The 16566-nt window shown below is 46.9% G+C and overlaps 1 protein-coding gene across 1 annotated transcript in view; it reads left to right on the top strand.

Annotated features, from left to right (window-relative positions):
* The window catches only part of LOC135903464 (cytochrome P450 2U1-like), a 102470-nt gene extending 86142 nt beyond the window's left edge, over positions 1–16328 (top strand). Inside the window, exons 8-9 of the mRNA XM_070522571.1 lie at positions 9236–9426; positions 11943–16328. Coding sequence (XP_070378672.1) covers positions 9236–9426; positions 11943–12133 — 382 coding nt within the window. The 3' untranslated portion in view covers positions 12134–16328. The remainder of the gene's footprint in view (positions 1–9235; positions 9427–11942) is intronic.
* Positions 16329–16566: the final 238 nt, after the last annotated feature.

Here is a 16566-nt window from a genome sequence, read left to right as displayed (position 1 = left end):
TCCCCGTAAGGTTAGCCATAGGGTTCAATGTTGTCATGAACCCGAAACAGCGAAACTAGCTGGTTTGCACTGCATCTAACGAGGTCCTTCTGAAATAAATGAGTAAAAAGCCGTAATTTCATTCTAATTTTGACACACATGCGTTTTCTTGAAGCGTTCGCTCTAAAGCTATCGCGTTAAAACAACTGGGTGTCTTACGGAAGGCCCTAGCTTTGTATTGACGAGGCTGCAAGCAGCGCCCATGCTCGAAACAGCGGACTCGCCCACCGCCTCGGTAGGTTGATTTCGTTACTTCACGGTTTGCGCGACAGATGGATCGACTACCGGCAAATGCAATGCCACGGTTGCTTTCCCGCGTCGCGTCGTTAGGATAATACATTTGGAAATGCCGAAAAATTCCTTTCTTGGTTTCGAGAACTACCCCATTTAAGGAAATAATTCGGGCCTCGTCATCACTTCGTTCAATCATGTTTCAACTTTAGGCCTTCTGATTGTTTTCAAACCCCTTTATGGTATCCTCACTTGTATTATTTTCAGTGTGCCACGCAAGATCACCAGACAACATAGACGTTCCCATATTCCTGGCAGTCATCACCACCAATCAACCAACCTCACCCCCCCTCTCTTCGGCAGAGTAGATTCGTTAGATCACATATTTTCATGTCGTGAACAGTTATCATAGCTCGCTGTCATTGCTTTTTTTCTGAGCTTTGCGTTGTTGTGTTGTATCAGTGCAGATATTTCGGCTTGTTGCAGTAACAGTTTGCAGTTTTTTTGTGTAGCGTAAATAGCACAAAGACCTCTATTTTGTCTTCTACGTCCTTCGGCTATGTGCACTACATGAAAAAGAAACTGCAAAATGTGGTGTCCTAGTTTGGGTCATTTTCCAACTGCTCTTCCCCTCCTTTTTATTTTATATTGATCGTTCGCATTGCCGTGCGAGCAGTCTGCATTTTAAGCTAGTTCTTTTTAATTCGACCGCGCTAAACACCATGTGTCGCAAAAGATCCGGCGTCGATGTCGGCACCCCACGCGGCGGCGGGGACGTTGTCCGTATGAAAAAAATAATCCAGAACTACCCATACCGATTCACGCAGGCCCTCCGTGTGGCAAACAGGTATTGCTAAAATAATTGAATTTCTGGAAATAAAATGGGTAAGAAATTTTTTAAAGTACAACTTGCACACATCCTCCAGACATGATAGCATCAGAATGTAATTTGAATGCACGAGAAAGCATAATTATGTTATGCGAAAACTCAAATAAAAATACCTTTTATAGCTGCCGTTTGAAGTAGAAGCGACGCGCCGAAGAAAGTTCGGCTGCGTCCAATGCGTTCGGCACCAACGCTTCCAAGAATAGATTACTGTTACATGAGCTGCATTGGCCGGGAAGTGTGAGAATCAGGGAGGCATCTTTGAATTCTGTCGCGTTGAAATAGTAAAGGTGAAACTTAAACGTCCTCTATATTTTGATCAATGTCTTTTTACTTAAATTTGCCTGCACCTTTTCTTTTGTTTTTAAAGTAGCCGTACGCCGGTAATCAGACCTTAGGGTTGATCCTGGGTGCGATAAATAAACGAATGATTTGTTTATTCGTTCATACACATATTTTGCGGATTTGTGAAATCAAATATTGATAAAATTAAGAGATCGATAAAGATTTGTGCATCGGAACATCATGCAGGATATCTCGCGATCCCAATCGAAAAAGATAATGTTTCGTGAACCTGAATCTTTATTCATATAGTAAGTGCACGTTAAAGTATGCTGACCAGCACTGAGGAATTATCTGGCCTATTAGCGGGAAATTAGTGATCGTGAGCGTACAGCCTGACATCACTACTTTCTCGCTTCTAGTGAGCCTGTAAGATGGATATTAGCTGAGATTCATAGGCATGTTCTGAAATTGAAGGAACTACTAGCCCTTGAATAAAAACTCATCCTTGTGATTTCTGTACACTATAAATCAAAAGGTCATTGAACAGTCAGCTAGACCAAGCCATAGGTTTCTCCATTTTTACTACGCCTCTTTTAGAAACACGGTTTCAGTATCATAGGCAGTTGTCTAATAAGCAGTTCTTGAACGACAAACAATATAATAGACTTGCTAAACGTTGACGGTACAAAGAGTGAGTGCTGAGTGACCATGCACGTGGAGGAGAAATGGAGCAGCAGCACTTTGTTTTATTTGCTTCTCCTTCTTTCTGTAATTCTTTTTTGCCGCGATTCTAAAAGAAAAAAAAAGATATATTTACCCATAATGGACTTTATTGAGGGTGTTTCTTATAAAGTAAAGGACCATTCTCAGAATAAATCATGAAATACACTGCCGTAAACTATGGGAGGAGGCTTTGCGAGGCTCAATACACGAGGTATTTACTTAATTTTACTTTTTATCAGCGTATCACAGTACGTACAACGTGAGGACAATTAAAGCCGAAAAAAGCAATTGAGCAGGACGTAAATGTACAGAGCATGCTAGCCTCGATACCGTCAGCCTTTATATACACCTCGGCATCTTAAATAGGGCACTGGCACTTTTTAATATGTACACGGCAATATGATCAATCTTTACATCACAGAAAACAACAAAGATTAACGTAAGCTCTAGGACAGCCATCACTAACAATATAGCATGGTTACCGGAAATTTCAATTTTTGCGATTGCGCAGGACGCTAAACTGGTATGGTGTAGAGTGCCGCATGAATGGAGCATATTTAGATGAACCAGGGTTTGGAATACATTCCCTCGCACCTCAGCACGTACATGCCACTCCAAATAGAATACGCAAGTAATGAAATACTGTACATTACCCTCTTTGAAAAAAACTGGCTGTGGCTTAGCTAAGGTTAAGCCCAGGATGCGAAGCATACTAGCCTTTATTTTAACGCGACAGCTTTAAGGAGCTCGTGTCGCAGAAAAGCCGGTGTCGTCGGCGTCGGCTCAGGCCTGCGGCGCTTGCTCAGGCGCACATTTCGTTGTCGCGCCGAACGCTGCGTTGCTCGACGCTCACCGCGTCCGATGCGGGGCGCGTAGTCGCTGCGCCCTAGCAAAGAGAGAGTAAACGTTTATTGTAACAGAGACTGTTTGGTTATGGTGAGTGGAGCCCCTCCTCCAGGGCCCCACTGGTTACAGCGGCTCGCCGGGCCTGGTAAAGGGTCGCCAGTTGGCTTCCCAATTCCACTTCCGCGAGTCGCGGCTCCCACGACCAGTTATGTAGAGTGTTGTCTAACAGCGGCGAGCTGGCAGCCGCCGGACGTGACGCGCACTGGAATGTTATGTGTTCCAATGTCGGTGTTCCTTCGCACCACGGGCATGTGTTGCTGTATTTGTCTGGGTACATTTTGTGTAGCCTGTATAAATGTGGGAAAGTGTTTGTTTGCAGGCGGCGCCAGTCCCGTGCTTGCCTCCTGTCTAGGTCTGGGTGAGGAAGGGCTTTGGTTCGCCTACTTAGCCGTTGTAACTCGAGGATTTCTCTTGGCGCACCGGGTGTCGAGGTGTTCTCCCGGGCTGTGTGGCCCGCGGCTCAGCCTGTCATGCATCGAGCCAAGCGGTCCGCCCGTTCGTTCCCCGCTATCCCTGTGTGCGCCGGGCACCAGGTCACGCAATGATCCATGGTGAGGTTCGTTCCTAGGATGCGGAAGACGCATCCCGGTAAAACCCCCCCAAGGAAGAGGCGGCAGGCGTCCTGCGAGTCTGTCAGCACGTAGGCCGATTGGCCCTTAGCTTCCGCGGCGCGTATAGCAAGGGCTATGGCCACAGCTTCGGCCGTTGCAACCGATTTCGTCTGTATAGATGCTGCTACGGTTCTTCGTCTTTGGCTAGTCACGACTGCTGCAAATGTATTGAGGGTGCCTGTATTCTTGTGATACGAACTCGCGTCTGCAAAGTAAGTATCCGGGTCGCTTCGCCGCCTTAGTAAGGTGGCTGCCCGCGCGCGTCTCCGTGCCGCATGATGGACTGGGTGCATGTGACGGGGGATCGGCGCCACGTGGATCCGCTCTCGCATTTCAGATGGCAGTAGGATTGTTTCCTCGCCACAATATTGTGGTGTCAGTGGATAGTTAAGTCTTTGTAAAACCAAGCGCCCCTGAGGTGTCGTGTTTAGCTGTTCACGCTGCGCCATTAGAGTGGCCGCTGCATATTCCTCGAAAGTGTTCATCATTCCTAATTCGTTCAGTCGGATCGTGCTTGTGCTTTCAGGCAGGCCGAGTGCTGCTTTACAGGCAATTCTTATGAGCTTATCCGCATGTTCGATGTCGTGCCGCCGCGTGGTTTGGAAAGGCAGGGCGTACGTTAGACGACTAATGACGAAGGCGTTAACTAGTTGCATGGTGTCTGCTTCGGTCATGTCTTCTCGGCTGCGTGCAACTCTGCTAATAAGCCCAGTTACGCTCCGAACAGTGCGTCTGAGATTGGAGAGCGCTATGCTAACGCTGCCTGTTTCTTGAATGCACATTCCCAGTACGCGCAGGTGGGATGCCCTCTTGATGGGCTCTCCCTCTAAGGTGAGCTGCAGATCCGAAGCCCTGGTCGCTTGGGTATGTCTAGGTCTAATATGAATATACTCCGATTTCGCTGGAGCGCACCTCATGCCTGCTCGCCTCATATAGTTTTCAATGGTGCTGATGGCCTGTTGAAGCGTGTCTTGTCGGTTTCCGTAGGACCCTTTGCAGGCCCAGAGTGTAATGTCGTCTGCATATATGGCGCAGCCAAGGTCCCGGTTCTTCTGTAAGTCCAGGGCCATTCTACGTAAGCCGACGTTCAAAAGAAGTGGTGACAATATGGATCCTTGAGGAGTGCCCTTATCTGGTAGGCGATACAGAGCAGAACGTGCTGAACCCAGTCCTATTTTCGCGGAGCGGCTGCTCAGGAAGTCTTGAACGTAATGAAATACTCTTTCTCCACACCCGACATCTCGTAGTCCGTCTAGTATTGTAGTGTGTGAGATGTTATCAAATGCCTTATGGACGTCGAGTGCTAGCAGGATTCTGTCCATGCTGCCTGGAGGAGGATCGAGCACCTCATCTCTTAATAGAAGAAAGACGTCCTGTGCACAGATTCGCCTGCGGAAACCGAACATGGATTCAGGGAAGAGTGAGTTTCGTTCGATGTGGGCTTCGAGTCGGGTTAGAATTACTCGTTCAAAGAGCTTGCCCATGCAAGACGTGAGCGATATGGGCCTGAGATGGTTGAGCTCGCGCGGCTTGTCCGGTTTTGGTATAAGCACGATGTCTGCCTGCTTCCATTCTCGCGGTAGTCTTCCATCCGGGCGCCAGACCTGTTCATTGAAGAAGTCGACTAAGTGCTGTAGGGCTATGTCACTAAGGTTGCGCAGCATTGCGTTGGTGATTTGGTCGGGCCCAGGAGCCGTGTTCTTCTTGAAGGTTTGTGCTGCTGCGTAGAGCTCCGAGAAGGTGATGGGTGCGTCCAAGCTCGAGTTATCCTGTCCTTGGTATTCTCTCATAACGCTTGAAGATGTCTGGGCAGCGCCGGTGTAGGTGCGTTTTAGGTGCTCCAGTAGTTCTTGTTCTGAGCCCTTGTATTCTCCTAACAGCAGCCGCATGACGTTAGACGTCTCGGTGCGCGTGCTAGTTGGGTCTAACATGCGCCGAAGAATGGCCCAGGTCTTCTTGGTGCTGAGGGTGCCTCTGAGAGAGTCGCAGAAGCTGCGCCAATTTTGATTATTCAGCTCCTTCGCATAGGTGTTAGCTTCGTTTGCCAGCAGGGCTATTCGGCGCCTAAGTTTGCGATTACGCCGCTGCCGCTTCCAGCATTTGGTGAGGCTTCTGTGGGCCTCCCAGAGGTGGGCGAGATGGCTGTCTACTGCTGGTGCTTCCGTCGTGGCCTTGATCTCTCTTGTGGTGGCAGCATGGGCCTCCTTGAGGAAAGCTGTCCCACCTGCGGCCGTGGCTGGAAATGAGGAAGCAGCCTGGTGTCGTTCTCTGTACCTTTTCCAATCAGTGAGCCTGGCCACCCCTAGGGGCTGTCGAACTTTAGCTGTGTTAACATTGACACACAATAGATAGTGATCACCACCTAGCGTTTCGTCCAGGTTACACCAGGTGACCCCCGTCTCGTTGTTGACAAACGTAAGGTCTGGCGTGGTGTCCCGGGCAACGCTGTTTCCTATACTTGTAGGAGTGCCTGGCTGCGTAATCAGTACAAGTTCGTGGGACTGAGTTTCTCGGAGTAGATTGAAGCCCTTGGCGGTGTCGCGTTGATAACCCCATGCGGAGTGCCAAGCGTTAAAGTCTCCGAGAAAGATTAGTCGGTCTTTCGTTGAGAGCAAGGTAGATACGTGACTTAAAATTAATGAAAAATCGGCCCTCTTATCCCTAGGTGGGCTATATACGTTGGTTATCAGGCACTTTAGACGACCCTTCTTAACTGGCCAAATGGTGAGTATTTGGTGGTGGATTTCTACGCCAGGTGCTATGGCGACAGTGATTGTGAAGTCCTTGCGGGCCAATGCTGCCACTTCAGGGTAGTTCGAATCGCTGTAAAAACGGTACCCCCAATAGGTATCCGCATTTTCCCCACTTCCTGAAGACAAATGATGTCAGGTTGGACGAGCGCCGCCTTGATATATTGTGTAAGTGCAGCATGTTTGTTATGTAGTGATCGGCAGTTCCACTGCCAAATTATGAGATTCTCTTGGCGAGTAGGTGTGGAGTTAGCCAGAGTATGGGCTCTTGAAATGTTCTGTGTCTGTGGTTACGGTGACCTTTGGATCTCGGTTCTCCGGGCTAAGGCTGCTACGATGTTTTCGCGTTTTTTTGGCTCCTTTGAGCGAGTCGTCGACATGCCGCTTAAGATTGTGAAGCTCTGCAAAAAATAATTGCATTTGTGCGCACATATTGTCTAGTTTCCCTTCCAGATGAGTGATGGGTGTAGGCATCTGTGCTATAGGCTGCGTTTGTGATAGTGGTTTGGTCTGTGTTGGGTTCGTCTGTGTGTTGGACAGTTGTGCGGGTGCGTTTGTCTTATGGGTTCCTCCGTGCGTCATCATGCTTGCGATTTGTCGTTTAAGTGTTTCAAGTTTATTTTTCATGCTATCCAAACTTGTCTTAAGTTGTCTGTTTTCGGCAACGATTTTCTTGTATTCCTCGTTTTGTGTGATAGGTTTGGTTGTGGAGGACGCGACCGCTGCCCAGCTTACCTGTGGATTTGTCAGAACGCAGGCCACCTTCGGTGCTTCTCCGGATGATCGTTGCGTCTGTCTTGCTTCTCCTCCCTGGACGCGCTCTCATGCTCGAGAGCGGGATCTGCTCCGGTGAGGTGACGCTGATCTGGACCGAGCGTTCAGTCGGTGTGGAGATGGCGATCTCGTCCTTCCCTGTCGGTCGCGTTGGTCGCTCCTATGGCCGTTTGTGTAGTCCGATTCCTTATCCTCTGAGGCGAACCAGCGAGGTTTTTTCTGCCCTTCATTGCACTTGTCAGTGCTCTTTCTGACTTGAGGTTTTTTCGGTTGCTTGAGGCGTCGTTGGCAGCTGCGGTCCCCGGTGACGTGGGCACCCTCACACGAGGCACACTTTGGCTCACACGGGTGTCCGTCCACTGGGTTTCTGAGTCCACAAATTCGGCACACTCGCAGGTCGGGCTGTGGACAGACGTCTGTCCGATGGCCTTTACCATGGCATGTTTTGCACACCTGAACAGTAGCACGGTAAGGATGACACAGGAGTTCGCATCCGTTGTAGTACACCACCCGAGGTAGTGACGGGCCACAGAAAGTAAGGGCGGCACTCTTTGTTTCTCCGATCATTCTTGCTTGGATAAGTTCGACGCCTTGAGTCCGTATACGTATGCTTGCTATGATGGTCTCCGGTGGCGTTCGGGGTGGAAGTCCGTGTATAACTCCTCGGATAGCTTCCTCTCTGGTGGCAGCGTATACGTTAACGTCATGCGAACGTCCGTTGATAGTGAGGGAGTGGACTTGGCGTGCCTGCTCCGCGACCTCCTGACTCGATGTCGAAAGTATGGCGATATTGGAGCCGGGCTTTATACGGAGCAAAAATTGCTCACCTCTTATTTGGTAGTCGCAGGCCATGACGATCGCTTCGGCGAGGGCCGGCGTGCTGATAGTCTACAAAGGCCGTCCCTGGTGTGCTCGGATAACTATCTTGAAGTCATCCTTAGGAAGAGGAGGAAGTTTGGGTATGCCTCTTCGTCGTTTCCTTAGTTTCGCCGGGTTAGTACTGCCCGTTGAGTCCGTTTGTCGCTTGCGCTCTCGAGCTTGCTGCTTCTTTTGCCGTAGTGTCAGGACTGTCTGCCAGTCGTCGTCCGTCCGCTGGCGTTCCCCGGCGTTGTGGCGAGCGAAGCCTGTTAGGCCGTCTTCTGTTCTGTCTACATTTGTTACATCCATGTTCTCTGCTGATGTTGTCTCACCTTGCATTCTCGTCGTCGTCTGAAGTTCGCTAAGCGTTCCGGTAGCCATGCCCAGGCAGAACGGTTGCTGCCGTTCGCGTTCCTCACGCGTCGGAGCAGCACCGGCTGCTGCGCTGAGATGGCGTCGGGGTTATCGACGCTGCCCCGTAGTCCGGCTTCGTAGGATCGCTGGGCTTCACGAGCGTCACCGAGGGCCAAGTGGGTAGCACACCCGTGTCCCTTGTATCCTCACGAATCGACTGGTATCTCGGTACCGTGGGTGGAAGCACTAGTCTACCAAAAAACACATCGAAGCGCAGAGCGCGATACAAGCAGTACTGCGCTGCTCGGCGCCCCTTTGCGGCACCCGCGCCCTAGCAAAGCCACCTAGAAACAGTCTGTAGCACGCCGCAACCTTCGCTTCTCATTCCAACGAGCAGCTCTGTCTCCAGGAGGCATCTCACCTCGTGAGTGTCTAGCAGAGGCAAGCGCAGCTGGTTATATACCACCGCGACGCCGCGAGCGACGGCGCGAGTTGGAGCCCCGTTTCTCCTCTGTCGTGACGTCACGGTGTCACGTGGTATTGAAGGCGACAACGCCGCGCCTGAGGAGCTGGGTTGAGCTCTCGTAATATGCTTCGCATAAAAGGGCTCCCGAGGCTTCACTCAATGCCGTGTCAGCGAACATTCTATATATCGTCAATTGACTACCAGACATTCATGTACCAATGAAGGTAAATAAATATTGAAATGTATTTGAGACAAAGAATCGCATATGTGCGCGTAACTCCAACCGGGGATGATAGCGTGGCTAATAATAACAAAAATGCAATGTGAAAATTCTTGATGCCCCTTCTTTCAGGTGCGCAGAGGATGTCGTGGTTGGTGAATTCTTTCTACCGAAGGGCACGGTTGTTCTCCCGAATATTTGGGCGGTTCACAACGACCCAACTCTTTGGAAAGAACCTACAAAATTTTACCCGGGACGCTACCTGAATGAAGATGGGACATTGTTTTCGCATAAGCCCGAACATTTGATACCCTTTTGCATCGGTAGGTGATTTTATATTACAGTGTGATCACAGTGTGATGAGGACAAGAGAGATTGTAAAGATCAGGCGTTGATGAATGTCACATGTAAGGCAAGTTTTTCATTGCATAGTGACTTCGAAAACTCACAAAGAAAGCGTTTTCGGCATTGACTTCAATGGTAAGCACATAAATAACTAGGAATACATTTGACACTGAGTAAGCTGTTCAACTAGTCTCAATTGATAAATAGAATTGAGCCATGCAGAAAACGCTTCTCTTTCTGTTAGAGGTGTCTAACAAAGGAAGAAAATGAGCTGGATAAACTTTCAGACTTCAATTCTCCAATTCAAACCTTTCTTAAATCAGGAGATATTGAACATGTATGCTTGTGGTTACCCAATTGTTCATTGATAAACGAAGAGCCTATTGCTCCCCATACGAAGAAATAATCCAACCTGGCTTGTTGTCGAAAACGCTCAGCGTGGTATAATGCACAATTGAAGATATACACAGGTAACAACTATTTCTGCATTTGGTAGACCTGGGAAAGCATTGCAACTTAGCTCATGACTCCAAGTAAGGGATTTTCTGAGCGATACCCAACGCTGTTCCTCAGGCTTGAAAGTTCGCGAAAACACTGAAGAATACAGGTAACCGATGCACATGTCGTGAGTTCGGAAGGAAGACCTGTAGTAAGATTGCGTAAACACAATGTGCTTACATTGCGCACAAGAAAATGAAGACAAAGCATATGTGCATCAAATATGATCAATAGTTGCACACTATGAAGAAAAGAAAAAAAAACAATGTGCATTAGAAAAAATACTAAAAAAGATGCACTTTGGTCATTGTTATGCACGAAAGTCATCAACTGTGGCCGCTTGCAGGTGCCGCAGTGTATGACCTCTTTTTTAACACGAACGTATGCGACTGGGGGTCGTGCAGCCTCACTCCATATTGGAGACGATGGCTCAATGCGGCCACACACAAACCGGGATCGATACGGATGTCTATAGGTGTTCCCTGAGTGCGGAAGCAAATTGCACGTCGGAAGTCGAGCTTGAAACTTTATGCTAAACAAATGGGAACAAAGAAATATACACAATTACGAGCGCTTTTTTGTCCCTGTTTGTTTAGCGCAAAGTTTCAGAATGAATAATTTCGAACTAGGCCGGCTCAGACTGACGATTCCCTGGATGACGCGGGACATAGTGCACATAAAGAGAAAGGTTAAACGTATGAGACGACAGGTGACATAGTAGGACCCTACCAAGCAAAATTAAATGTGGCTGTCAGTGCTGCTCAACTTCGCTATTTCCAGTTAGCCCTGCCTAGTTTTGGGGCTATCTCAGTAAAAAACGTAAACCAGTTGACCATATGATGCATGAGGGTAATCCTGTCGTCGCTGAAGAAGATATCCCTGATCACTTCAATGCTCGTTTTAACAGTGTCTTTTCGAACTCGCCCGTTTATCCTCGTGTGAATGGTGTAGCACAGAGTGATGATTTTAGTTTTATATCTTTGTCTGGCGTCCTTTTTATGCTTCTGAATATAAAAACTAAATCGTTTCCAGGGCCTACCAAACGCGTTTCTTCACAGGTACGCCGAAATGCTATCTCGCTTTTTTGAAATCATCTTTCGTGCATCCCTTTCATCGGTGGTGGTTCCTAACGACTGGCTTTCTGCTCTTATTGTTCCCATACTAAAAATAGAGGATCCATCACTAGTGGCAAACTACCGCCCCATATCACTAACCTCATCTTGTTGCAAACATTTAGAATGAGGACGATGTAAAAGTATTACGCCCGTAGATAAAAAAATATTGTGGAGAGTCGTATGCAGGGATAAGCTCGGTAGATATATAGATATGTTTAGGGCTTCAGTGCCGCTTGTCCGACAGTGACAAGTATCAGTTGTGGTCTTTTCGTTCTTCACACATGGGGCCTACAACTCCGCCTTTCTATGATTAAAGCCTGCTACTGCTACCTATTCTGGAGTATTGACCAATAATAATCCCATTTGCACTGGCTTCTACCTAGTTTCGCGTAGACAAGTCGAGATAGAAACCAGCCAGCAGGCAGCACATAAAGGGCAGAAGACGTGAAGTGGAATAAAATGGCAAATAAACGGTTACTTAGGAGTACTTATTTCAAGGCAGCTTTCGCAAGATCTATGTTCGAACAAAATATAGACAATTTGGTACTCTTAGCGAAACACTAGCGTCAACAGAGAACTAATTCCTGTGTCTCCTGTTGAACCCCAGGTAAGTGTTCGAAGCCCTGTCAGTAAATGTCTTTTATGTAAATGGCTGGTACTTCTGCGCCTCCGTCAGCTGCCGCGCACTACCTGATTTCCTAGTCCCATCGGCGAAACCTGTTGTTACTGGTTTTCTAATGTCCTTGTCATGATCTTATATGGGCCTTGTATTTGGTTCGTTGTCTGTGGTTGGGTAACATCGATGATATACTTTTAACACTCTCTATAAGACAACCGCCATAAACTCAGTAGTAGCGTATAGATGTTTATTCTTATTGCAGGCCGCCGAGCTTGCCCAGGAGACATGTTCGCCACGATGGAGATCTTCCTCTTGGTGACGTTCCTGCTTCAGAAGTATCACATTGTTCCTGAGAAGCCAATTGACTGTGACTTGGACTCCCCTGACATCGAGCTTTCGCACGTCAGTCACATCAAACTGCGCTTTTTACCAAGACACACGTCGACATCCTAAAGGAGCCGTGCCGTGTTTATATGCATTTTTATCCTTAAACTCTAAGGGCTCGTTTCGGAAAGTAGCAAATTCATTTCGACACCTCTCTGAAGTATTTTCCTGCCTGTGCTTGCCGTAAAAGCGTTGCGCTAACTTGTAGTGGCTTGTTTGCTGTTTCAACTTCAAGGGAATCCGATTGCCCACAGCTCAAGGTTCCTAACCGAGGGCAATATAACGTAAAGCTATTCCAAACTTTGCTGCAGTCTGTCTATTCCAATTCTGCAGTCTGTCCTCCATGATTGGTAAAAAAAATTCCCGGCCGCCCCAGCGTCGCCTCTCGCACGCGACGTTACGAAAACCGCGAAAATGCCCCATCCAATATGATGTGCGCACACTGATTATGCATGATTAGACCAAACGAAAGAAAAATAGTTATTTTTGATTCCACGCCTTTTCCATCATTATACTCTGCCATTGATCAAACGTTTTCGGGCTACGCCAACTTCACCTGTCTGTCACGCGACATTCCAAAACCGCGATATATCACCACGTCACGAAGACGTGACGCATTAATATGCCGAACAAAACTGAATTATTTTTCTAAATAGCCGGGCAGTGTCCCTTTAAGAAAGGAATAGAAGATGGCTGCCCGCCGTTTGCTCTGGCTCTAGCTGCTCGCAGCGGTCAGGGAGCATTGGTTTATTGGCATATAATATTTTTCCATGGTAGTATAACGTTATTGAGACCTGTCGGCACGTCGAGGGTAGCGATATGGGCTTCTTGGTCGGTCATCATGTCATCCAGATATCTTGCGGTACGTATATGACATCAAGTTGCAAAATGTTATTTGCTGGGGAGCCGTTCTGGCGGCATTTTTAACGTGCCGTTGCACGCCACCGCGATTTTCTATCAGCCACCGCAAGTAGGGTAAAGGGAAGTGTGTATATCTCGGACGCCGGCACAACCTTACCTATCCTGTTCTGTATACTTTCCCCGCGCTGTCTCGGTCCTATAAAACCTCTCTCCACTTGAGCGGGCTGCTCGCCTCTTTTCAGCCAATGCTATAAGAAAATCTCCTCAATACAAGGAATACTTTTGGCACTGAAAGTAAAAAAAAGACCTCTATAAACAAGGAGCGCATTTGATTGGTCTTTTCAAACAGCCCTGTGGGTTACAGCCCGATGCTTGAGTCAGTGGTTATGTAAATTTGATCTCAGTAGATTGGAATAAAACTTATTGGAATAGCTGTACGTTACAAGGCCCCAACACAAAATCTAAAGCTTATGTGGACGGCCATGGATTACGCAGACCCTCGGGCGTCCAACGTTTGCGTACCTTTGCAGTGGTTGACATACTATCCTTCTTGCTCACTGGCCCTGTTGATATATTACGCACCGCGGCCGTCCGTCATATCCGCGGCATGTGCTCAGTTCTATAACGTGGCGACCACAGTGCTCAAGCGCACTCGGTATGATAATGAAATACCTAAATGAACTGATAAGAAGTAGCTCTCTAATGGCTACTTCCAATCTTCCTATACCAAGCAGCTGCCAAAAATGCGAAGCATGCTAGAAATACATATACAAATAAAGGCACAGTAGCTAAATTGCGGCCACATCTTTAACCGATGACACTACGCTCATGTGCAAACAAGTATGAAGACACATGCCATTCTTTTTGTTTTCAACAGTGTATGCAGGGCTCAGATTGCAGATTTGAATACACTAGATTCGAGAGACGAAAGGTGATATTTCTATAGCAAATCTCCAGACGGAACTTTTCAGGGTAAATTTTTGCTATATGCAGACAAGTGGATGCCAATGAGAAAAAACATGCCTACGGAATTCACCGATCTTTTCTTCATTTGTGGTTTCCTGTGCCCATATTGCGTACAATACTTCAAACGCACACTTTGTAGGTCCTTGACCAGCTATTTCAGGAAGCAACAAAAACACCAGTGTACACTGCATTAGTTGCATGTTAAAGAATTCCAGGGCGTGGAAATTGTATAATTGATTTGTTTGGTTTGAATGCATGAAATCAGTCACAGAGAACACGAAGAGGGCTCGCCGCAACTGCCACCTGGAGGGTCGCAACGCCGGCTGGCTCGAGAAGAGGTACTTAGAAAAAGAATGGCAAATGAAGAGTGGGAGATATATTAAAAGGGAGGGAAACTAAAAAAAAAATGGAAGAGAAGGAGATCTAACAACACCAAATTAGAACATGCATTTGTATGACAGACTTATGAGGCGGCATTCAAGATCCACTAAGTGGTGCACAAATTAATAAAAATTGAGGAAGAATACTGCGCTTTGTCAGGAGACAAGACTGGTCGCCTTGAATTTCTTAGGTGGGTTCTGCGTGCTGGATCACGTTTGGACTCACGACCATTGGGAAATATGTAGCCCACTGTAGCACACGATAAACCAAGTCACCGGAACTTTCCGTAAAGTGCGGACTACTGCGTACTCCATGAAGGACCGGCAAAAAAGTTCGGGAGCTGTAACACTCTTGTAATGCAAAAAGGCGAACACCTGCTTCAAATTTGGTAATGCATGCAGTTATCCAATCAGGGTTAGACTTCTCTGTAAGACATGCATGACGGATATACAAATTGATGAATTGACTGATATGCTTTAGTTATTATGACTTCGCTTGGGTACCACTTTAGAGGACGACCATATTATTGAAAGTGGCACAGGAGTCCATAAGTACCAAATGCAGAAAGTGCAAAGAGGAACAGCACACTGTAGCCGGATAGTTTTATGAATACCGTCGATGTCAAAGATGCTAACTTTCCTTGCTTAAAGTCAAAATGGCTAAAAAAACTTGATATCGTTCATGTAGTACCCTGAGGCAACTGACAACTAAAATTGATTCTTGAAAGTTTGACAATTAAAATGTGCTGCACTTTATTGAGCTTTTCTGCGCTCGAAATACAATACTGCCATGCTACTACGATGTTGCTAGGCTTGTATGTAAGTTATGCTTTACGAGTTCACGTGTAATTGGAATGCACTCCTCCCCTTAGAATTGCGGCTCTGAGGAGCCTCTACTTGAAAGAAAATACTGCTTACAGCGACATGTGTTTTCTGTTTCAATGAGTGTTATAGTGAGAATTCTCTGGAGTTCTCTAAGCGGGTTACATTAACACGCCCAACGTGACAGATGCGAAGAAATGCTCAGTCTTCCTAGAGACATACGCAAAGGAACTGACTTCTCTAACGCTTTCAGGTCCACTGCCGTGCATGTGTAGCGGCAACAGAAGAATTAAAAAATAAAATACGGCTTTTCAGAACAAAACATCGTCTAGCGTCACGGTGGAGGTGCTGCAACTTTCTGGAATTTCTAGAAAAAAAGCTAACTCTGCTGTGGGCTCATCCAAACTGATTTTCCTCTTGCGTTTTTGGTGGCTATCACGGCAGTATCTTAGGGATATTGCCACTTCACCTAGTTTTATATCAAAAAAGTTTTGTTAGTTTCATTACGCTTAAAACGTTAGGCTACCTTATCTTGCATACAGGAAGAAACCATTTATAAAATCATCATAATTATCATCATCTTCAACACCAGCAGCCTGGTTACGCCCACTGCAGGGCAAAGGCCTCTCCCATACTTCTCCAACTACACCGGTCGTGCACTAATCGTGGCTATATTGTCTCTGCAAACTTCTTAATCTCCTCCGCCAACCTAACTTTCTGCCGCCCCCTGCTACAATACCCTTCTCTTGGAATCCACTCCGTAACCCTTAATGACCATCGGTTATCTTCGCTCCTCATTACATGTCCTGCCCATGCCCTATTTCTTTTTCTTGATTTCAACTAAGATGTCATTCACTCGCGTTTGTTCCCTCACCCAATCTGCTCTTTTCTGATCCCTTAACGTTACACCTATCATTCTTTTTTCCATAGCTCGTTGCGTCGTCCTCAATTTGAGTAGAACCCTTTTCGTAAGCCTCCAGGTTTCTGCCCCGTAGGTGATTGTGGTAAGACAGAGCTATTACATACTTTTCTGTTTAGGAATATTGGCAACCTGCTGTTCATGATCTGAGAATGCCTGCCAAACGCACCCCAGCCCATTTGTATTCTTCTGATTATTTCCGTCTCATGATCCGGATCCGCCGTCACTACCTGCCCTAAGTAGATGTATTTATCTATACTACGCACATGCAATTATCTGTATTTTTACTAATAAATAAATAAATTGTGAAATTGAATTGTGAAATTTCCTTACGACTTCCAGTGTCTCACTGCCTATTGTAAATTGGTGTTCTCTTCCGAGACTCCTAAACATTACCTTGTTTTCTGCAGATTATTTTTAGACCCACTCTTCTGCTTTGCCTCTCCAGGTCAGTGAGCATGCATTGCAATTGGACCCCTGAGTTACTAAGCAAGGCAATATCATCAGCGAATCGCAAGTTACTAAGGTATTCTCCATTAACTTTTATCCCCAAT

This window comes from Dermacentor albipictus, chromosome 7 (assembly GCF_038994185.2).
Source record: "Dermacentor albipictus isolate Rhodes 1998 colony chromosome 7, USDA_Dalb.pri_finalv2, whole genome shotgun sequence".
In the NCBI taxonomy this organism is placed as follows: Eukaryota; Metazoa; Arthropoda; class Arachnida; order Ixodida; family Ixodidae; genus Dermacentor; species Dermacentor albipictus.
Note: the sequence above shows the minus strand (reverse complement) of the source record. Positions and strands in the feature narration are given on the sequence as shown.